General features: G+C 36.9%; 1 protein-coding gene across 1 annotated transcript in view; it reads left to right on the top strand.

Annotated features, from left to right (window-relative positions):
* Dmtf1 (cyclin D binding myb like transcription factor 1) overlaps positions 1-24,687 on the top strand; it is a 40,198-nt gene that overhangs the window by 14,312 nt on the left and 1,199 nt on the right. The window contains exons 5-16 of the mRNA XM_031380288.1: positions 4,734-4,828; positions 7,758-7,872; positions 8,684-8,760; positions 12,694-12,851; positions 13,953-13,985; positions 14,771-14,880; positions 15,932-16,160; positions 17,827-17,978; positions 19,163-19,372; positions 21,380-21,465; positions 24,061-24,216; positions 24,541-24,681. Coding sequence (XP_031236148.1) covers positions 4,734-4,828; positions 7,758-7,872; positions 8,684-8,760; positions 12,694-12,851; positions 13,953-13,985; positions 14,771-14,880; positions 15,932-16,160; positions 17,827-17,978; positions 19,163-19,372; positions 21,380-21,465; positions 24,061-24,216; positions 24,541-24,681 — 1,562 coding nt within the window. The remainder of the gene's footprint in view (positions 1-4,733; positions 4,829-7,757; positions 7,873-8,683; positions 8,761-12,693; positions 12,852-13,952; positions 13,986-14,770; positions 14,881-15,931; positions 16,161-17,826; positions 17,979-19,162; positions 19,373-21,379; positions 21,466-24,060; positions 24,217-24,540; positions 24,682-24,687) is intronic.

The following is a 24,687-nucleotide window of genomic DNA, read 5'->3' as shown; positions in this document are numbered from 1 at the left end:
AAAAAAAAAAAAAAAAGATCTAAGACATACAAATAAGACTTAATGATTGTGTTACAAATATTCTGTGATTGAGGGGGAAGGAACATATCAAAATTAATTCAACCAAATAGCAGTTGAACATTTTTCAAATCTTGAATTAATCTCAGAGACCTCTAATAGAATCACACTTGAGGAGGGTCCTCTCATGCTGAGCAGTGGTGGCTCTCAGGAGGCAGAGGCCAGTGGATCTTTGAGTTCAAGATCACCCTAGTCTACAGAGCAAATTTCAGAACATCCCTACCTACACAGAGAAACCCTTTCTCCAAACAAACAAAAAAAATTATATAAATATAAATGTCCAGTGACAACATGAATACATTACTCAGAAAAGTGCTAGCATTTAAAGATAGAAGATGCCTTTCCAAGACAAGTAGAACCAGAGAATCCACTGTCAGACCACACCAGCTTTATGATACAGAGGGAATCCTTTACTAGAATCAAAACAACTACTACCTCTCCCCAAAAGCAAAATAGACTAAAGCAAAACCTACAATTAAACCTTACCAATACAGAGAAGAAACAAGCTGTCCACTAAGATCTACAAAGCAAACTCCAAATTTAACCAAACTAAGAATATATGCTAGCAATAGTAATGCTAAGTAAAAATGGATTAAATTTCACCATAAATGTTTAGTAGGCAAAATGGATTTAAGGACAAAAATCTCAAGTTATTAGCTTACTTACAAGGACACACAATAGACCAAACATTAAGGAAGGAATGAAAAAAAATCTATCTAGATGAAAAGCATCAGAAAGTTATTATTTAAAGGTAAAATAGATTTTATAGATAAGAGACAACAAAGAACCATAATTATAAAGGGACTGATTGAACAAAGTGAAATAATAGTTGCAAACATGTATATACCCCCCAGCAGTGGAATACCTGTTACATAAGCCAAATGTTGTTATAAAGAGAAATATACCGCATAAAGTAATGTTTGAGAGTTCCAGTTTTCCACTTTGACCTCTGGACAGATCAGATAGAAAATCAACAAAGAAACATTGGCAATAAACTATACTATAAGTCAAATGGCTCTAATAGACTTTTATATATCATTTTATCACACAGTGAACTGCATACTGTCTTCAGTATATGGGACATTTCTTCAGTATAGACTATGCATGTTTCAGACCACAAAACACAACAAATTTCAAAATGTAGTCATCAGACCACCATGTGAATGAGGTTAGAAATCAACAGGGAGACTTTAGAAATCAACAGTATGCCATTGAACGATTAATGGGTCAATGAAGTAACTAACAATCTAAAACATGTCTTGAAACATGAAGATGGAACTACGACATACCCAGGCCCACAGGATAAGTAATGTTATCTTATCCTGTGGTTAGAGAAGTTAGTAGCAGTAAATGCCTACAGTGAAGAAAGAGACCACGTAACCAGACAATGTACTCTGGTATCTAGCAAAACAGGAATAAATCAACCTCAAAATCATAAAGGAAGAAATAGTAAGTACCAGATCAAATAGAAACAGGCCAGACCCTAGAAGGCCAATATAACAGCTCAGTTGAACAGCTGGTTTGTGAAAGCATATGTATTGGATTTATAAATCATTAGATTAGTCAGAAAAAAGACACTCAAAATAAGACCAAATGGGAAATTGATATAACAAAGAATTCGAGATGCTTGTATTTTTAAATTACTCTATGCCAGTAAATGGGAAAAACCTCCAAGTCAGTAAGTTTTGTGAACATGTATACCAAAATTGAAGCTTGCAGACAGAACATCTGAATAGACTTATAATGGGTAATGAGATAATAGATCAGCAGCAAGCAGAATGATCAATTAACATGTTGACTAGAGTAGAGAAAAGAAGGGCTTTTGCAGCTGGGCAGTGGTGGCGCACACCTTTAATCCCAGCACTTGGAATGCAGAGACAGGCGGATTTCTGAGTTTGAGGCCAGCCTGGGCTACACAGAGAAACCCTGTCTTGAAAAGAAAAAAAAAAAAAAACAGAAGGGCTTTTGCACACTGTTGTCTTGCTGTTGGTGGAATTATAAGTAAACCCATCCTGGAAAACAGCATGGTTCCCATAGAACTGATAGGTGATCTATCAGAGATGCCTTAATTTCCCATTCCCATGATTACAGCACTATTTACAGTGGCCAGGATATGCCATCAGCCTGTGTGTCCACTCACAGATGAAGAAAATGTGATACACAGATATTGTGGGATATTAATTTAGACGTAAAAGAATAAAGTGCTGCTTTTAAAGCAGCAACATGCCTTGAGTGTAAAGAAAGCCAGGCACAGGAAGCTACAGATTGTGGCGGGTTGGAGTACGGAAGGCAGTTAAGTAAAAGCTACTAGGATGCAATTACTTGGTAGGGAGTGGACTGTGGTGTGTAGTGTTCTGTGACAAAGTCAAAGCCTAGTGTTTCCTATTTGCAGGGATGTGGATACTTAGAGACAAAGCTGGGTTCTAGAAACATGAAACACGCTAAACAAAGCATTATTAGACAGGTCGGTTAGTACTAAGCCTTATATTTAACAAGAAACTCAAGGTTTTATATACTTTTTAAAGCTGCTGATTCAGTCCTCTCATGTTAGTCATTCTACCTTACTCCTTTGTGGTCACCTGCTCTTCTCACGGTAACTACCTGCTGACTTGGTAATTCTGTTGAGACCCCAGTCACTCATCTTTGTGTTCTCCATTTGCTTCTCCCTCTTGCTCTCTTGGGTCACTTGTTACTGGTATGCATTTGTGACCTTTCAGACTTGATGCCTCCTCTTCCCAGCCCAGTCTCTCCTGCAGAACTCCAGTAATGCTTTTCAGTTCTGAACCTACTGATTCGCCACTTTGTCATCGTTCCTTCTGCACTTGCTTCCTATTTTCCCGGTTGCAGCGCTGTGCGTGCTGTGTTGCCTATCTTGCAGTTACCTTTAGATGCCGTTTCCTTCTTTCCTTCCACTGTCCTTTGGAAAAACTATAACCCTAGGTAAATTGGGTTTTTTTTTTCTTGTTTATATTTAATACAACTAATTAAATAGCCTTAGAGAAAGGTAGAATGAATAACCTGACTTGGCTTTCTTCCTCATGAGTGGGATATATGATCTGTCAGAAGATGTCACACCAGACTTACTCATATTCTCTTCCACTCTGAGAATATTGTTTCATATGTCCACAAACCTGACACCTACATGCTTCTTACCCAGATGACAGCCTTGCTTTCTATTGCAGAGAAAATTTACTATATTAGAAGAAAACATACTATACATTCCATTACCACTACTCAGTGTGCATGTGTCCATGTGTCCTGGTGTTCACCCTAGCTAGTAGGACTTGCTTTTCTGCTTACCATCTTCAGGTCTCTGCAGACTCCCCGATGTTCTTGCAGGTCTTAGGTCTTTCTTCTGAATCGCTAGTTGCTCATTTTCTACCTGGTTGACTCCCATTAATATTAAACATATGTTTTTTTCTGTAAACTAAAGCCCTGAAGCCATTTTTTGGTCACTTTTCCAACTGCCTGCCCTTGCCTCCATGTTTTCTCATTTTTCTTTAACATACTCCATGGTTTCATCTGTGATCTCCCAGGTCTCCAGAGACCTAGTAGTCTTGGTTTCTCTCCCCATCTCTTTGAGTTTATCCTTTATGTCCATCTTTTAGTTTGACTTGTGTACATCATACCAGCCTCTAAGTATGGAATGTCCCAAGATCAACTCTTAGAGCCTCTTCTGTTTTTACTCGTTACCTAGGTGATCTTAATTTGTTTTTTGTTTTTTGTTTTTTTTTTCTTTATTTCTGGTGATGATGGTGCTACTTATTTTAGCCAGACTTCTCTTAGAAGCACTTGGTACTGTAGAGCAACCTTCAGATTCTTTTCCTCAATTGATGTTTAGTAGATATCTCAGTCACGTATTTAAAAATGATTTCCTGAAAATTCACAAATGCTTGATATTAGTCTATTCTTGTGTAAATTTAAAAAGAAGGGGGCAAAGTACCTGTCATCCTTGTTTTTCCAATTTCTCACACATCTCATTTGTCTTCGAGTCATATTGGCTCTATCACCGACATGCGTTCACAATTTGAACTATTTATGCTTCCACCTAGTCCAAACCCCTGGCCTCTCTTACTGTGCTCTTCTGCCCTTCAGATTGTTTTCCACACAGCAACCAGAACAAGCTGTTACTGGAAGTGAGCTTATATCTTTTTTTTTTTTTGCTCAGAATCATCCAGTGCTTTCTTGTCTCATCTTTGCTGTGGCCTATGAGGTCTTACTCAGTCTCCTGTTCTTACTCCATCTGCTGTAACAACAGTGAACTCACATATGTCCTTGTACTCATGCCCTATTGCAGAACCTTTATGCTTTGTCTTTCCTTAAGGTACCTTCCTATGAGACTTAACTTCCTTGCTTAACCCAAGTAGTATCACCCTAGTTCGTACCTAACACTTGAGACACACTGCTTTGCTTCACTCTACTCCATTCCCTGCTTTATTTTGTCCTTGGCGTATATGAGTGTCACCCAACAGAGCATCTTGTCCATTTCTAGACTGTAAGCCCCATGAAAGGACTTTCCTTCCTGGTATTCATGTCTACTGAGCAAACTAATGTGCATGATAATGATCGGTAAGAAGTGGGTTAGGAAATTAGATGATCACATTTTCATGGATTTTTGTTAGGGTAATGAGATCCTACAATTACTATTGTGCAGATGAATCATTATTTTCTTGAAGTTTCAGAAAATGATCAGAGCTTTGAGGTGACCATGACGGCAACTACAGAAGTGGCAGATGATGAACTTTCTGAGGGAACTGTGACACAAATTCAGGTATAGTACATGTTTTAAACTGGCTTCAGTGAGGAACATGGTTATTACACACAGCTTAAATAAAAAATGATAAAGATATACTTTGACAACATAATGACAATAAAACTAAAGTAAGACCTATCATGACCTATCATTGCGGTTTCTAGTCCCAACATGTTGTAAGCAAAAATAGATTCTTAATATGTGTTCCCTGTAGAGATCATGGCTGTTGGAACAGGAAGTAATGGGTGTGCCTTCATCTGTGTCTAGAGATCTTGAGCTGTAATGGCAGTGATACGGTTGTGCTATTCCATTTGGTGCTTGTAGAACTAGATAGGTTTTCTCATGTGTTGTGACGTTGGCTAGTAGCCAGGCCTTCCTGTTCTTAATGTGAACTTCTCTTGATGTCTTATGTGGTCTGAATCCAAAATGTATATGTATTCTAAATTTATATTTACCTGATTGTGCCTTTGGCTTTTAGTTGGCTTATTTTTTTACTTCATATCTTCAGTTAATAACTACTTAATATTTTTGAATTTGAAATATTTGAACATTTTTATGAAGCATCACAGAGGCCTTTCATTTAGGAAGTATAAGAGTTCCAGGTTGGTATGTAATAATTAAGAACTGAGAACACCTCATGTGCTCTGTTTGAATGGAGAGTATTTTTCTCAGTGCTCTTAAAGGAATAGAAAAATTCTTTCTTTAGAATGGGGCTAGTCAAGTCATTCCGCCTTTTTAAAGATTGTATGAGCTTTATTATAAAAAGTCTTGCTAATAAAATGAACATCACAGTTTACCAAAGTTTACCAGACTCAACAGTCTATATATTTCAAAGTCTGAAGCTATGAAGCTTCACATTGGTTTTACACTTTTAATATCAAATGTATATTTATATACTTAACCTACCACCAAAAATGAAAGGTCCCTGGAAAATAAGAATAATAAGCCAGCTTTCTATCCTGTTTATACCTAATGCTCATCACCTATGTTCAGTCTTTACTCATCCCTCAGCGTCAGCACTTCTTACTCTTTTCTGCATTTACTCACATGTATGTTCATTTACATATATTATTGGCTGAATTCTGCATATGAGGGAGATCGTGCAGTTTTCTTTCTGAGATTGTATGATCTCATTTGTATATATTCAAAGTCTATCCATTTTCCTGCAAATTTTGTTACTTCATTTTTTTAGAGCTTGAATAGTTTCTAATTTATAAATTTTCATCATCTAGTACTATTTCACTTGATGCTGAAAAGGCATTTGACAAAATACAACATGCCTTCATGATAAAAGTTCCAGAGACTTTAGAAATAGAGGGAACATACCTCAGTCAATCAATCAAATAAAATAAATAAGTAAAGGCTATGTGAAGTTAAAACTGTTAAGACTTATACTTGTGTCCAATAGTTTCTCATATATTTACACACACGCATGCATGAATATTTTTTGTTTACACATGTGTGCATCTGTGCATGCTATAACACACATGTGACAGTCAAAAGATAACTTGTAGAAGTGGATTCTCTCTCCTTCCACAATATGGGTTCTAGGAATTGAATTCAGGTCAGCAAGTTTGGTGCCAATCAGTCTTTACTCCATCTCACTGGCTATCCAGTGGTTTCTAGCTAGATTTAAATCATTTCCACAAATAGTGTCAAAAGAGGCGACCATAGAGACACGGCTCTTCTCATTGTGCTCTGATCTTTCACCAACAGCTTTATCTATTTCTATGAAAAATGGGATTTGGTTCTTCGGATTAGAAATTCAGTTTTCTGTTTATAAGAGAAACAGTACATTCATTCTTGGAACTTACCTCCAAGCAGTGACTTAGGCTACTAGTATATTCAGGCCAGAGACTAGACTAAACTGAATGACAGTTACTCATGTGACTCTGATGTGTCTGTGACAGCCTCATACATGCGGTCGCACTATTTCCAAATCTCCTTTTTCTAGTATAGCTCCCTTTAAACCCATGGTCAAATCTATGTTGTAGGCCTAATTAACCTGAATGTAGTAAAGCTGTAGCCAGTGAAGATGCATAAAGGTCTTTGTAGCCACAGTGATAATAACTATGTCTGTCACAGTTCTTTGAAGAAGTTGTAGTAGGTAAGAGAAAATCTCTGAGGACATAGCACAGTCATAATCTAAGGACAGGAGGGAGCTCTGAAACTGACACCAGCTGGATGGAAAAGTTCATTTTGCATCCAAATTTTTGGGTATTTACCCAAATGATTTTGGAATATTTTTTTTTGTTTGTTTGCTTGGTTTTTTTTTTGTTTGTTTTTTTTAAGACAAGATGTCACTGTGCAGCTCTGGCTCTGGCTCTTCCTGGACTTCACTCTGTAGACCAAGCTGTCCTTGAACTCAAAGAGATCCACCTGCTTCTGCCCTTTTGCCCATTTGCCTCCCGAGTGCTGGGATTAAAGGCTTGTGCACTGCACTCAGCTTGGAATATATCGTACTTTTTTGTTGTTGTTTTTTGTTTTTGTTGTTGTTTTTTCGAGAGAGTTTCTCTGTGTAGCTCTGGCTGTCCTGGAACTCACTCTGTAGACCACGCTGGCCTCTAACTCAGAAATCCGCCTGCCTCTGCCTCCCAAGTGCTGGGATTAAAGGCGTGCACCACCACTGCCCAGCTTTACTTTCATTTTTTGAAACAAAATATCACCATATAGCCCTAGCTCAAAATTTTCCTGCTTTAGCCTCCCAAATGCCAGGATTACAGGTATGTGTCACAATACCCAGCTTCCTATAATGATTTAAGTAATGCTATACTGATCCAGACAATAAAAAGCAGTATGCACATAAAAGTGATTTTTTTTTTTTGTTAGAATTTTATAATTCTTAGCATCAGAAAAGGTGAGTCAGCTTGGGTATTAAATCAAGCTCCCACCTTTTTCTCTCTCTCTCTACATATCCCAAATCCCACACCCTTCTTCTCTTTTAAAGATTTTACAGAATGATCAACTAGATGAAATATCTCCATTGGGTACTGAGGAAGTTTCAGCAGTTAGCCAAGCATGGTTTACAACTAAAGAAGATAAGGATTCTCTCACTAACAAAGGTAAAGCAAATGGAATTTGAGATTCCAATACCAGATGCCATGAGTCTAAAGGCTTGTTGTAGTCAAGATTCTGAATTAGGACTACATTGGTGGGACAGAGTAGGATAATCTTTCTATCTAATGGGTTTAAATTCTAGCCTGAATGATACCATAATGCTATTTGTTTTAGAATAACTATTACCTTTCTATTTCTGATATAGAGTAAGTCTTATGTTTTGAACATTATATTGTAGTGATATTTGAGAGGCAATACAGTTTCTACTTTTAGAAGAGAAAGTCAGTCTTTGGTTTGAAAGTCCTTTAGAAGTTTAAAGTGGGATAGCATTCACATAGCTGGGGGAAGCTGTTACCAAACAACCCAAAGAACTGCGGAATGTAGCTGTACTCTAAGGAAAGGAAGCAGGGATACATGAGGAACTCTCAACTGACAAGCAGCCGATACTGGCGGCAGTCCATTCACTTGGTACCCACTTTATTATGCTGACCTAGCCCCAGAATCTTTAGTACTTTTTTTTTTGCCTGTAAAAATAATTTTGTAATGAAAGAAATTTTTTGAATATGATTTGAGTCTTCCCCTTTGTCTTAGCAATTTTACTTCTGAAAGAAAAGTAGTACTTAAATCATCTGTCTTCGTTCAGTAAGGTTACAGTAGCTACAGCACTTGGACATTTCAGATGAATAGAACAGCAGATTAGCCCAGTTCTATTCCTGGGGCACACATCACAAAGGAAGGCTATTGTATTTCATTGCTCTCAAAGGGTGATATTTTATGTAATAGTTATTTCATGGTATATTAATATTTCTTTTAAAGGACATAAATGGAAACAAGGGATGTGGTCCAAGGAGGAAATTGATATTTTGATGAACAACATCGAGCGCTATCTGAAGGTACACCATGATAATGTTTTCATATTTCAATAATGTGTTTACTCATGATGGCAAGAGTATTCAGGTAGTATTTTGTTTGTAAACTATAAGTGTGACTGATTTTCTTAGCAGAAAATTGCTGCCTTTATAATGTCAAGGTCTGTGAACTTGTCACAGTCCACCTGCTCAGCCTTTTGTGGTACTGTGATTATAGGTACTTTTTGTATGTTACCAAGATGTGAGCTAAGAAAGGGTATGAACTAAGACTGGGTCACATGTACATAAATGCTGAGTGGCAGGGGATCAGAGATCTATAATACAAAGCATGTAACATTAGCCCTTTAACTGGAAACAAGGTAAGTAGCCTCAGGACAGCTGCATCAAGTCCAGGTCAAATGGTTAGAATTTTATTGTACAAAATGGGAGGTAGTAGAGCTTTACAAGAAAGCTGATCGTTTAGTTAAGTGGTAGATTGATGGAGGAGAACTATCCTCTAGTTACAGAGTCCTCCCCAGAGCCTTGCTGCCTCATCCCTGACGTGGAGTTAGAGTTCCATGTTTGCAGTGGAGATCATTAGCATTGCTTGGACAGCAGGATATATACACGCTTTCATTAGCTATTATCATTTGACATATATAAACACATTGTTGCCTACTGCATCTGTATTTCTAAACTGAATGTTAACTGCAGTCTTCTAAGGTAAGCTTTGTAAAATATAAAGAGCTTTTTAAAAGTCTCTCATTCTTTATAAACTCTCTACAAATGACAAATAGAAGTGTTTTTGCAAAGTCTATTTTGAAAAAACAATAGCCACAAAAAGTCAGTAAATGTTGAGAATGAGTTAAAAGTTGTCCACTGGTCACACATTCAGTGAAAATGAATCTGAGGGTTGCTGTAGGAGGTGGCATGGGCTGCCAGAAAATGCTAAAAGCTTAGATAGAACAGTAAAACATGGTAGGAAACACCAGATTTAGAAAATTCAGAAGATGGCTTCTTGCTTAGCAGATTTAAACGATCTCCAGGGATGCTTCCATTTTAGTGGTCCTGACTAAGCTTTGAGACATTTGAAAGGGCATGTGTGAGAACGGCAGGAACTCAAACTAGCAGGGGAAATCAAATCTGCAAGTCCTCTGTATGTGTGTCCTTGTGAGGAGATGGAAAGGAAGAGCTGCAGCAGCTTAAATGGAGTTGAGTTTCCGTCATTTGGAGAATAATGGTAGTTTTGACAGGAATTGGCAGTGTTGAAAAGACAGGTCAGACTTGTGGAGGAGAAAAGATAATTTGTTGTTTTTAGCTCTTGATCTTACTGTGTGGTGCTCTTAGAAAAAAATGCAGAGGAGCCACTTTTAAGTATCAGTCCATTTGTTGCGCAAAATGATAAAAGTAACTGCCACAAGCAAACCTGAGAAGGGCCGATATGCTTGGTCATGTCCCACAGCACCCAGATTATAGGTGTTTGCTAAATCCAACTTTGTGTGCAGTACTAAAACTGAATACATGATAGAAAAGATTCTAAACATTTTACAAGATATATACTACTGTAATTTTATCAGGTTTTCAAGTTTATGTAAAGAGACAGTATTTTATGCATTGTTTCTCTTGCTCCGTATTGTGATTTTTGTTAGACATCATTTATTGACTTATTAGCTATATTTTACTGAACAAATATATTTCGGTTTGCTTATTACACAGGAAATGCTTATTTCCCTTTTATGTTTATGGTATTGATTTTTCAAGTAAAATAATTTTAGATGCTTATTGACTATTATATTTCTTTTTAGATTTTTCTTTGTATTTTCTACCCATTTTGCTATGGACTTTTTTTCTGCCAAATGTTAATACATGATATATAGTAAGGATTTCTAGGTTATTCATTACAGACGCCTTGTCAAAATTTAGGACCCGTCTTCTCTTTAAATAACATTTAATGGACAAAGTTTTTTTTTTTTGTTTGTTTGTTTGTTTTGGTTTGGTTTGGTTTTTGGTTTTTCGAGACAGGGTTTCTCTGTATAGCCCTGGCTGTCCTGGAACTCACTCTATAGACCAGGCTGGCCTGGAACTCAGAAATCAACCTGCCTCTGCCTCCCAAGTGCTGGGATTAAAGGTGTGCGCCACCACTGCCCGGCTGGACAATGATTCTAAATTTTAGTATCCATTTTTCATGTTGTTTTGCATGCTTGTATAAGGTGGCATTTCATAGGTATAAAATCTCTTACTGCCCTCTTCACATTTTATAATTTTGCATTTGATTTTTATCCCACCAATTAAAGTGAGGTAGGGCTTCAGCTCTTTTTATGTATGGATGAAAATTGCCACAGCAACGTGTATGGTGTGAAAGTCTTTTCCAACTGTTTTCTAGCTTATCTTTTTGTTGCTACCTTTACCAGTATTAACACTCTCTTGAACAGTAATACCTGACAGGGCAGCTCTCTTTGTGAGTGTCGTGTCTATTTTTAGCATTCTTCTCTTAAAAACTTAATTTGTACAAAATGAAATCCTGATACAATTTTGATTGGAACTACACTAACTCTGTATAAGTATTATAGTATTTTTAAATTTTATGTTCTCCATGACTTTTGTAAGCTTTGTAGAGAAGTGCAAATGTCTATTTATTGTTTTCATATTTGGCAGCTTGATACAGTGCTTGTTTTGTTTGTTCGTTTGTTTGTTTTTTGTTTTTTTTTAAGACAGGGTTTCTCTGTGTAGCCCTGGCTGTCCTGGAACTCACTCTGTAGACCAGGCTGGCCTGGAACTCAGAAATCCGCCTACCATTGCCCAGCAATACAGTGCTTTGTTGTTTGTTTGGTTTATTTTCTCAAAAAATTTTAGCTACCTATATGTATAACATTTTTTGAAAATAATTATTTTCAAGTGTGTATTTCTGTTATATTCTTTTATTATAGCAGCAGCTAACCCTGATTCTGTACAAATTTTATTATTTATGAGTAGTTTCTTCATATTTTAAAATTTGACATGTTATCTATAAGTATTGTGATATGAGTCATCAGAATAATGATTGTTTTGAAACTCAACAAGCTACTACTGCTGGGTGGACTTAAGTGGATAAATCCACTGTCTTACACATCTGGCTTCAGTTTACTAATTTAGTAGGATTTCAGAATTTCCAATTCTGAGTAAGATGTAAGCTTTGCTGCAAAATTAGTTTGTGAAGTTTTTCTCATTTGTCTGTTACTGAGCTTATGCTGACCTAATAAAATCAGAAAATACTAACACAGTTATTTATCTCAAATATTTGTAGTGTTTTACTGATAATCACTTGAGCCTGGCACTTCATTATGGAAAGATCAGTAGTAATGGATTTTTTTTTCTTTTTTTTTTGTAATTTTCTGGTTTTGTGTCTGTTTGATTTTCACTTTTCCAGAATCCATTTTGGTAAGTTGACTGTTCAGGAGTTTATAATCATTTTATGTAAATTCAAACTTTTATAAAGTTGTTCACAATGCTCATTTGTTGTTCGGTGTCTGGAGCATCTCTCCTTAGGCCTTTTGTTGTTCTTGTTGTTGTTGCTTATTTCTAGTATTTGTGTCTTATTTTTGCCAGAAATGCAACATTTCAAAATTTATTCTTAATTCATCCTAAGAAACAATTTCTAAACTTATCTTTCCATTTATTTGATTACTGGTGGTTAATTTTGCTTATTTTATTTTCTTGTACTTGTTTCAAATATACTTTTAAATTTTTAATGATTTTTAAATGAGTGAAACAGAAATTGAGTTGTTTGAATTAGATAGTTTATTTTTGTGCCCTTAAGTATCACATGGATACAGTATTATGGATACATGCAGTATTAAGTTTATATTTGATTTATTAGCAATAGAATCTTTTTCTTAATGTCATTGTTGACCTTTAACATTAAAACTAATTTAAAAGCATACTATATCCACATACATTGTTATCAGAAATCCCTAAATCAAAGAAATGTAACCCATTTAGGCTCGCGGAATAAAAGATGCTACAGAAATCATCTTTGAGATGTCAAAAGACGAAAGAAAAGATTTCTACAGGACTATAGCGTGGGGGCTGAACCGGCCTTTGTTTGCGGTTTATAGAAGAGTGCTGCGCATGTATGATGACAGGAACCATGTGGGAAAGTATGAGAACTTGTACTGTGCATGTTTTCATATAACAAGAGGGAGTGGTTAAGAAACTGTCAATTTTTAAAGTTAATTCCTGAAGTGGAGGCAGCTATGAATCATTACTGACAATTTTATAATTTTGTAAGTATTAGATATATGGAGAAACCTCATAATAAGGACTTTTTTAAGAATTAGCATATGAACTATCTTACTTAGGTTAACTTGATTGACTGTGTCAGAGTTTGCTTTGTAGGTTAAACATTGGGGTGGTTAAAAATCTAGGAAGTGTTAAAAGAATTGCAAATTCATTCTTTGTTTCCTGATTTGGGAATATAGTAATACTAGGACAGTGACTTCATTTGATTTTTAAATGAAACCAGAGTAGAAAATAACTTAGCTAGTAATGAATAGATTTCTGCCAAAGGCAGCTTCCATGGAAAGGTGTCAAGGTGCAATTACTTTGTGGTTTTGCTGCTGCTTTTGTCTCTGGGATGTTAGGTGCATAATGAGGACTCCTCTAGCCTGTCAGCAAGCTGCCAGTGAAGAAACATTTTATAATAGAGAAAAAAAAATAGTTATTTGGCTCAAGACTGAATGATTTTGCTAACTTCTCCAAAACCTTCCACATAGTACAACTGGTTGTAAAATGGACAGCCTTATATAATGTTCAGATAAATGGTCTTTTTAAACATATAAAAGGAATATTACATTGGCTGTGTAGAAATAGAGAAACGTGCATCTGCCTGGCTAGAAAAATAAGAATTTTTTTTTCTCTTTACCTATCATGTACTGTTCTATATGTCTATTGAGCATTTGTAATTTCAGAGACCTATCTTGATAACATAAGGCAGGTTGCTGTTTGAAATGTTGGATTTTTGTAGAGAAAGTGATAAAAGTACATATGTATATTATAGCTAGAAGTAATTATTGAGGTTTTTAAGAATGTAGAAACATTTATTTTAGCTTTTTAAGAACTCCCTTTAAAACACTTTAGTAATATTATCCAAATGGTATGTGATTTAATGTTCAGGTCTCTAAATAAAACTGGTTTTGGATAATGTTTTGAGCAGCATTTTGTATTTAATTGATTTCTTCTTCCTTGTTCTGAATTTCTAGATACACTCCTGAAGAGATTGAGAAGCTCAAGGAGTAAGTTTTCAATTTTGTTTTCATGACTGCAGTTACTAGCTTTTTTGGAAGACTGGTATAATTTCATCTGGCTCTTAAAAGCATGAATGATGTTAGAAGATATATTAGGTATGCCTCTAATAGACAAATTAGTCTCCTTGCTGAGACCACTAACAGGTATTTCAAAAGAAATTAAGTGAATATCTTCAGTGACTTGAACACTAAATTTAGGAAATTTATACCAGGATCAAAGGCTTGCTATAAGACTAAGACATGGTAAATGTTCCCTGAAATGAAGGGCTGTTACATTTCCAGAAGCGTAATGTTGGTTCATTGACCTAAGACTATAAACATAAAGTGCAGTGTGTACTTTATGTGTATGTATGTCTGTGTATATCTGAAGACAATTGAAAATGGATCCTATGTATAAAAAACTGTTGAACTTTTTTTAAATGTCTAAAGATGCTTGTTAACAATATGCTCAAAAGGAAAAACTTTGGGGCTTGCCTGGGAATTATGTCAGTAGCCTGAGGGGAAATTTGGTCTTTTTGAACACATATCCAAGTTACCTATTTTTATTCTGACCCAGGAAAAGGGCAATTGCTGCCTGTTTTTTTTTCACCCACAGACAACTGTGGACCCCACCCAATAAAAGGCCACACTTTCAAACTTTGGCTCTCAAAAGTATTGCTGCCCACAACTTCCAAACCAGTCAAAAGGGAAGAAGAAGAATGAAGAATAAATGGTGAAATTAAAAAGGGAGGAAACAATTGAACCAAATGCTGATCGGCAGACTCTTGTTCTAGGCTCCGGATAAAGCATGGCAATGACTGGGCAACAATAGGGGCGGCCCTAGGAAGAAGTGCCTCTTCTGTCAAAGACCGCTGCCGGCTGATGAAGGACACCTGCAACACAGGTACTGCGAGCCTCCTGCCTGCCTCTGCAGGTAGTCTGTGTCTTCCACTAACTGAAAGGATCATTTCCCACTCTTTTCCCCTGGCTTAATAGGTAAAGCCAACTGAGTGTTATGCTTTAAAATATAGTACTGAATGGTGATAGCAAGGACATAAGTTTAAGTATAGCATGTTTCAGTTTTGTATCAATTTAAAACTGTTCCACGTGGGAAACCATTCCTTCTTAAGACAGAAGTGGTTTTGATGTAAGGCCATCTAACTGAACAACAGCCTATGTTTATGAACTCTTAAGGTTTAGGAAAATCCCAATTCAGGAAGAACCTGTGCATGTTTCAGGGTTCTGTATATATTTTGTGGATCTCAAACTTAAAAGTTTTCCATAAACAAATTTATGGTTATTAGTATTTCAGTATTCTGATAGTTCTGCACATACCTCTTAATATATGCAAATGTACTGAAGATAAATGTCAAACCTAATATTTGTGAGAAATAGTCATCTGTAGAAACTCTGTCATTGTCTCTACCCTTTTTGAGCCTTAATTTCTCTGTAAAACAATTTACAGTAGATACTTTCATAGGTCTCCTTCAGTCCTAATGTTCCTGAAGGATCCATAATTCATATTTTGTCTAATTAAGAAATTTTTTTCAAGTTTAGTTTCAGTTTCTAAGCAGTGTTTTCCTTTACCACCTTACCTAACTAAAGTCAGGGATATGTCTTCTATCTCCCTCACCATCGTTATGGTTACGTAACATTACAGCACTAACATGATGTGGCTAGCTTAAGGAAGCAAGCAGATGCTTTGGATGACGCGCCAGAGGTTCTGTGCATTGCTGTAGGCAGTCTTCATAGATAGGTTTTAGGTAATATAACTATCCTTTAAAAGCCAATACATGGTAATGCAAGTGAGTACATGTGGTTTCCTGCTGAGTGCTGCTGTAAAATAAACTGAACAACAGAACGATTCCTACTTTGCATTTGTGCTTGAACATAGCGGGCTGGATCCTGTAATGACTGAGAAGATAACAATGTCGTCTGGATGATTGCTTTCTCAGGAAAATGGACAGAAGAAGAAGAAAAGAGACTTGCAGAGGTAGTTCATGAATTAACAAGCACGGAGCCAGGTGACATCGTCACACAGGGTGTGTCTTGGGCAGCTGTAGCTGAAAGAGTGGGTACCCGCTCAGAAAAGCAATGCCGTTCTAAATGGCTCAACTACCTGAACTGGAAACAGAGTGGGGGTACTGAGTGGACCAAGGAAGATGAAATTAATCTCATCCTAAGGTTTGTATCCCAAGTCTTTGGCAACAAAAGCCTGCTTCGATACTTGATTGATTTTCCTAATAAAAAGCGGCCTTTCTGTGGAGAGCCATGTTTAAGATCCTGAGTGGTTTACAGTGAGCTCTTTGTTCTTTTATGGTTGATGTAGTTAGTGCCCAAGCAAAGCAGCAAATGAGGATGCAGTGGCAGTGAAGCTCCCACTATCCTGCAGTGTCTCAGCCCTAGCCTTTGGGAACATGGTAGATAAGTGCTCTTGAGTCTCCATGACTTCAGCCCTTGGTTACTGTGCTACAGTTGGCAGCAAGGACCTGGTAGCAGTCACATGCACCATCAAGTTAGATCATCAAGTACACTTCAGCCTCGGAAACTCAGCACATAGCTTTAAGATGATGGCAGTGGGTGTGTGGAGGTGTGCATGTAAATTTGGTTCTTATTTTATTTCAACCATAAAAACTAAATGAACAAGGCTGCCGGAGAGATGGCTCAGTGGTTAAGAGCAATGACTGCTCTTCCAAAGGTCCTGAGTTCAAATCCCAGCAACCACATGGTGGCTCACAACCATCTGTACAGCTACAGTGTACTCATATACATAAAATAAATAAAAATTTATAAAAAAAAACCTAATGAACAAAACATAATGGGAAAATCTTCAGAACATTACAGTTACATCAGAGTCTGTGACAATAAAATCTAGGATTTTTTTTTTTTTTTTTTTTTTTTGAGACAGGGTTTCTCTATATAGCCTTGGCTGTCCTGGAATTCGCTCTATAGACCAGGGTAGCCTTGAACTCAGAAATCCCCCTGCCTCTGCCTCCCAAGTGCTGGGATTAAAGGCGTGTGCCACCACCGCCCAGCTGAAATAATAGACTTTTAAGACCTGATTTAGTTATATTGTCATGCCGGGTTTTGTTTCATCTTCCATTTTATTTTTTCTCAACTAAGTCATTTTTATATATTTTATTTACATATATATAATTTTATATATGGTGAATTTGATTTTTTTTTATATATGGTAAATTTTTGGACATATTCAGTTTCTTTATAAATGGAAAAGCTTGGGCTGGAGAGATGGCTCAGCAGTTAAGAGCACTGACTTCTCTTCCGAAGGTCCTGAGTTCAAATTCCAGCAACTACATGGTGGCTCACAACCACTCATAGTGAGATCTGATGCCCTCTATTGTTGTGTCTAAACACAGCTACAGTGTACTTATAATAAATAAATCTTTAAAAAAATAAATGGAAAAGCTCAGAGCCAAGAAATAACTTATTAAAAGCCAAACTATAGCTGGACAGTGGTGGCACACACCTTTAATCTCAGCACTTGGGAGGCAGAGGCAGGCGGATTTAAAAAACAAACTATAAAACAGTGCAGCACTGTACAACTAAACCTGTCTTTAATCTGGTTGTAGTCTTTAGCCTGCTCCCTTTCCTTCTTGGTGCTAGATCTGCTTCTAGCCATTTATGGTTGAGCACCTGGCTGCACTTTAGTTTTTCTCATCTCTTAGGCTAGTTTGCACTGCTGAAATCCTTTCTTAATAAAAGTGCCTTTAATAATGGCACCTCATTGCCTAGTCTACCATTCTCCCTTATCGCTGGTCCTGTCACCTATAGTATGAGGAGGATTTATAAATAAATTTAAGATCTAATAGACTTCTTTTATAATCTTTAGGATAGCTGAGCTTGATGTAGCTGATGAAAATGACATAAACTGGGACCTTTTAGCTGAGGGATGGAGCAGTGTCCGTTCACCACAATGGCTTCGAAGTAAATGGTGGACCATCAAAAGGCAAATTGCAAACCATAAGGATGTTTCATTTCCTGGTAATGTACTATTTACTTACAGTGTTACTTCTGAAAAATAGTGGTTAGAAGCTCTTTGCCTCAAGTAAAGGCCATTATGGCAGGTTTTCATTTAAACTGCCCTGTTTCTTTCAGTACTTGTCTTTTCTGCTCTAGAGAAGAATCTGTGAGATTTGTAATTCCCAAAGCCTGTAAGGGGAGGACACATTTACATATGTTCATGTTCTTCCACGTAAACTATAAAGAGGAAGTAAATTTACATGGTTTCATTTAGTACAAATCTTTCTTTAAAATGAGTTAAGTTTGTTATTTGGAGGAAAATCTGGTACTCTGTTTTATAGAAAATAGGCTCTGTGGGTTTCTACTTTTGTTACTAAATCCAGAGATCTTAAATGGGATTCACTTAAAGACTTGTGTTTTTTGCATTTAGGTACTAACCTAAGTTACAGAGTCTGCTTTAGGCTGTCAAATTTCTCATCTTATGACACTCCCAACTTACAGTTTTCAAAGGAGCGTTCAATGCTGAGGGTCACAGTTAGAGAGGATTAATGTAGATTACGTTGAAGGAGCAAAATCTGGATATTGTGGTTCACACTTGTAATCTCAGCAGTAAGAAAGCAAAGGCAGGCAGATCACTACAGACTGACACCGTTCCCTCACACTCCAAAGACCTTGCGTACATTCTACTATTTGACAGCAAGTGCAGCCCTTGAGTCATTGGTGGAAAAAATGCACACTATTCATTTCAAAATAAACTTCCTAAATAATTGTACCAGAAGATGTAGGACACAGAAGATACTCTTTCCATGCCCTTAACAATGTGCACCCATTTCTATTTTGTTATAGTTCTGATGGCAAGAACAGTATGATTTTAGTATTTTTAAAATCTGGGTAGGCATGGTGGTACATGTCTTTAAATCCAAGCTGTTTGAGGGGCTGAGATAGAGGATCACTAGGTCTAACAATTGGAGACCAACCTGGGCAATATAGCAAGACCACTCCCATCTCCAAAAAAATTTTTTTAATCCTTTTTTAATGTTATGATGGATGTTATAATATTATCTTAACAGTTCTCACGTGTAGTATACAACTATTTACTCCAAATACTTTCCCTCCTTACCCTCCTCCCACCCTACTTCCCTTGTTGCTTAGATGGTGGTCTGTTGGAGAGTCAATGTTCTTTTTGTCTACCCATCTCCCTTCAGTCTTAATAAAAGGTCTTAAACAGTTACATGAGAACCAAAAAAACAACCCAGTGCTTTTGGAGAATAAATCAGGATCTGGAGTTCCAAACAGTAATTGCAATTCCAGTGTACAACATGTTCAGATCAGAGTCGCCCGCTTGGAAGATAATACAGCCATCTCTCCAAGCCCCATGGCAGCGTTGCAGATTCCAGTCCAGATCACCCACGTCTGTAAGTGTTGGCGCCTCAAGACTCCTTGCCATTGGGCCTTAGGATCTAGTTAATGGCTCCAGTGCCTTTTAGTCTGCTAGAGTGGTGATGGAAATTGAATTGGGAGATCTAAGGCATTTTATGTTTACCTCCGTTAACATTTGCACAAGAACAAATGCATGACAGGAAGAGCTTCAGCCACCTAGCAGCTACAAGTATTTCTAAATCATCTCTCTAGATTTTATAATTAAGGATAAGGATTTTATAGAAATTAACCAAATAGATACCTAAATCACTGATTAGTAGAAAATTTTCCTAAAACGTTAGTTAGCAAGCAGAGAGGTAGAATTCAATGTGACATGCCATTTATAAGTTATCCAGAATGCAAACAACATAGGAATGGATCTGAGGTAGTGTATTTTTAAAAATAGGATCTTTATAAAAGGTTGGGGGAAAAATTAAGGTAGTAAAGGGACAGTTTGATGCAGGAAAATGTTTTTAATCTCAGCTATCTTTGCCTGTGAGTTTTGTGCTTAGAAGATCTCAGGAGCCCAGCTATATAGAAAGACTTCACTTCAGCTGCAGGTGTACCTTCCTCCCCCTTCTGACATTTCTTTGACTGCAGTGACAGAAATGAGTTCCAGTTCTTGGAATCATCTTTATTTGCCATGCACCCCTCCCCCCTTTTTTTGGTGGTGGTGGTGGTCCTACATGATGCTGTTTGCCTATGAAAAGGTTACTGTCCAAGTCTGAACTTGGTAACACCCGAGCATTTTATTAGTGCATTTTGAGTAAGTTTTTGCAGGATACCCTCCTATTCCATGCTGTGTCTCTTGACTTCATCTATAAGATGCTAAGTGTTTTCTGTCAATAGAACAAATATAAACACACACACACACACATCCAAATGTACCCTGCTGGTGCCCTTTTTTAGAAACAATGGGCATATATTGATACTTTGACCATATGTGTCTATATATGCAATGACTATCAAAGTTACCTTTGAGGGGGCTGCACTTGCCTTGCATGGGTGAAGCCCTGCATTTGATCACCAGCACAACAAAACTACTTTAGAAACATTTAAACTAATTACATTACTTGCCTTACTCAATTATTTGGCCCTTCATGTTTTGTATAGTTGAAGTGAGAGAAGTTTCTAGTCTAAATAAATATATGAAATGTTACTGACTAATAGATTGTCCAGGAGAATGTTAGCCACCATTAGGATGACAATATCCATTAAGACAGCAAATATTTTATAAATGGAACCTTAATACGCATTCGTACCATCTCTTTTTAATAATTTTTAAGAGTATTTTATTACTTCCAGCAAGATATGTGAGTATAGTAAGAGTTCTGTAACCCATTCATTATTGTTAGCATTCGCTTAATTTTGCTCACTAGACCCCCTCAAATATGGTCTTCTGAAAAAAATGCTTTCATAAATTCATTTAGTTGTAAAATTACTTTTACTCATAACAACTCTATAGAGGTAGGACAGATATTAAATTTAGACTAAATTTCTTTTCTGTGGCATGGAAGAAGCAGTGCTATTAGAACTAATCTCTCAGGTTACGAGGCCAGTCTATATCTATAGTGCTTACTAAAAATTTCCACAAAATGTTACTCTAAGTTTCTTTTTCTCTTTACACATTAGCCTTGGTGTGTTCTTGCTTCCTAACACTTGCAACACTTTCTGATGTACACCAAGAGTTAACAGCAAACCTCTTATACAGTTCCAATAGCATCTTTGGCTTTATGAGGCTTATGGTGTTACTATTGCTTTCTAGAAAGTATGAAAGCATATATATTTTAAAAAACATGGTAGGCATGACTGTTTTAGTAAAGCTGACAGTGGGCTAAAGTTAGCTGTTGTGTGTGTCTATTCATTGTGGCATCCCAGATAAGTCCATCATGCAACTTTAGGTTTACAGGCAAATTATTCATTATGAGATTTCCTTCATGACAGCTGAAACCATTGGAAAAACTTTGCAAAGCATTTTATTATTGTCCTTGTTCTCGCTACAGCTTCAACAGACTCCCCTGCTGCTTCTGTTGACTCAGAAACTATAACACTAAACAGTGGAACACTACAAACATTTGAGATTCTTCCAGTGAGTAATACTTGAGATAATAGTTATTGACTACTTTTATGCAAAACAAAGATCAGGTATCTTTAATGGAACTGTTATTGTGAAATTAGAAATCTGAGGCCAGATGGACAGTCTAGACATAAATGAGACATCCACTTCTGTGTCATTGTCATGTTGCTTCTTCTCCATGTGAATATAAACCAATGCTTTTCTTACATCCCAAAGTGACAGTAGTACTGAGTAAACCAGTCTGACTTTGTGCTGACTCTTAGGTCAGACTGATTACTAGGAGAGCCGGTGGAGCCTTCATGAACTGTTGGTAGCATTTATTGAGTATGTTGAGTAGACAGTCAACATTGGCCACTGCATATAAAATTCCTAGTTCCAGTTCTTCCTGATTAGTTAATAAACCTTGTTATTTGTAAAAATGTGAAAGTTTACCAGTTAACAGGAGCTGGGAAGATGACTCTGTAAGCATAAGATTCTAACACTGATGTAAAAAACCTGGGCATTCCACTATTGCGGGATTTAATGGCCAGCCAGTCTAGCCGTGTCAGGGAGCTCCATTTCAGTAAGAGAGATTATCTTAAAAAATTAGCTGGAGAGAGACTGAGGAAGACACCTATGTTGGCCTCTGTCCCACATACGCATTTGCACATGTGTGCAAACTACACACTTGCTATCAAATAATCAAATCTAAGAGAAAGGAAAGTATCTGTCTAAGAGAAAGGAAAGTATCTGTCTACATAAGAACTCAAACAAGAATGCTCAATTTTGAACTTTGGGTTAGCAATGTGGTTACTATGCTGGGTAGGAGCAGAAGCTGCAGCTTCAGTCAGCCAAAAATCATTGATAAAAAGACACTTTTGGCTTAACAATGGATTTATCTACATGTAGCTCTGTAAGTGAAAAAAAAATCTCTTTTGGTTCTCACTTATTTGAAATTCTCGAAATAAACATCTGGATATGATTGAAGTAGTTTTTGGTTGTCTCTAGCTGGGGGGAAACAGGTCATAATTTAAATGTACATGGTTTCATTTAGGGGTAATGAAAATCTAAAGAGCAAAAGTCCCAGTTCACGCCTTCCTTCCTAAAGCACGCCAAGTTAGCTCCCTCTGTTTTACTAAAAAGATGTAAGCACTATTCATGTTGCTTCAAGATTTATTTTAAAGATTAGCTATTAATACAGTAATGTAGTCAATACTTTTTGGTAGCTCCCTGGAAGATTGCCAGAGTATCTACAGATTCTCTTCTGTGGTCTCACAGTGGGAAATGTTCAGCATATTTAACAGTGATAGAAACAGAACTTGTTTATTTTTACTTAGGAAAGGAATTAAAGGGGGAAAATATACACATGTATTGGGTGTTGTGTTAAGGGTTTTTACCTAGGAGGTTATATAAAATGTTTTAAGAGTCTATCTAGAGTTGGAGAAATTGCTCAGGAGTATGAGCCCTAGCTGTTCTTCCAAAGGATGGGAGCTCTGTTCCCAGCACCTACATGATAGCTCACAACCATCTGTGATTTCAGTTCCAGGGTGAGATTTAATACCCTTTTCTTTCCATGGTGGGCATGAGGAACATATTGGGCACACAAACAGCAAACAAAACACCCATCCATGTAATTCTCTTGAAATATATAGACTTAAGTGTATAAAGACACTTGAAATGTATATGCATATATAGTATTCCTTGCTATCTGCAGTAAATTCTTAGATTTAGAAAAATTATTGTTTTCACTTTTTGAGAAAGCAGAGAAAAACTTAAATTTCCCAGTGGGTGATAAGACACTTTAACAGTTTCTATGTCTACCAGCCCTTTCCATGAGACATAGATATTATCTCCTTGTTAGCAATAAGAAAACCTGTATTCAGGGATTCAAGACACAGGAAAGATTTTGGCCAAGACAATATTAAACTGAAAAATAAATTATCTAGCTTACCCACTACCTAATGTATAAAAAAATACTTATTCTGTGGGTTATTAAGATAACACACACTCATCATAGAGACACGTTTTTCTAGTTAACCATCTTTCCAAGTAGTGTTTCCTAGCATTATTAAAACACTCATGTAAATAAGCACTGCTAATATACTTTTCAAAAGTTAAACTATTATTACCACATCTTGTTATAGGAGCAGGAAGCACACGCCTTAATGGTGATGGAGGTCAAAGGGTAACTTGCCAGTCTGTTCTACTTTGTGGATCCAGTTTGGTGGCAAATGCCTTAACCCACTAAGACATCTTGCTCGTCCTAAGAGTTTTGTTTTGGTTTTGGTTTATTTTGTTTGTTTTGTTTTTCTTAAAGCTTAAAGGGGTGATTGAAAATTGGGTTCCTGCATTGCCCATGGTGGCTCCTGAATCTATTATATTGATACTTAATTGAAACCAGAACATAGAAATGCATGGGAGCAAAAGATATAGTTAATGCTTTACTCATTCTATCTCAGATGGTTGGAGACAGTTTACCTAATAAAGAATATTCACTTTAGCATTTGTACCTTCATGATGGGCAAGTGCAGTTGCCAGCTACTACATTCCAGTCAGTCTTGTTAAATGTAGATGTAGAGTTCATCTATAGGCTTTTGTACCTGTGCTGAATCTCTTTCTCTTCTTTAGTCTTTCCATTTACAGCCCACTGGTACTCCAGGCACCTACCTTCTTCAAACAAGCTCAAGTCAAGGCCTTCCCCTAACACTGACCACCAGTCCCACAGTAACCCTGGCAGCTGCTGCTCCTGCTTCTCCTGAACAGATCATTGTTCATGCTTTATCCGTATGTTACATAATTATAATTTTTGAGTGCTTGATTGTTTGACACTTGATAAAAATGTAAAGTATTTTGGGTATCAGAGTATTTCATACTACTTGTCCTTGATACAATATTTGCATGCAGTTCTTCCTTGGGTACACCTATAATCTCCACTGTTTCTTTAACAAAGAGTGATACCCACTCACATAGGAAATGTACAAGAGGAAGGGTTCATAAACATAGGTGTAGAAAAGTGATGACGTAGCTGTAGAGGTGAAAGGTATGGGAAAGGGAGACGGTCAGTTCTTCGTCATTTTGTCATTGATAGTTTCCTTTAATGTGTTACAGCCAGAACATTTGTTGAACACAAACGATAATGTCACAGTACAGTGTCACACACCAAGAGTCATCATTCAAACTGTTGCTACAGAGGATATCACTTCTTCACTATCCCAAGCAGAACTGACAGTTGATAGTGATCTTCATTCATCTGAT

This window comes from Mastomys coucha, unplaced genomic scaffold, assembly GCF_008632895.1.
Source record: "Mastomys coucha isolate ucsf_1 unplaced genomic scaffold, UCSF_Mcou_1 pScaffold19, whole genome shotgun sequence".
NCBI classification, from domain to species: Eukaryota; Metazoa; Chordata; class Mammalia; order Rodentia; family Muridae; genus Mastomys; species Mastomys coucha.
The sequence above is the reverse complement of the archived record's forward strand: the minus strand, read 5'-3'. Positions and strand labels throughout refer to the sequence as shown.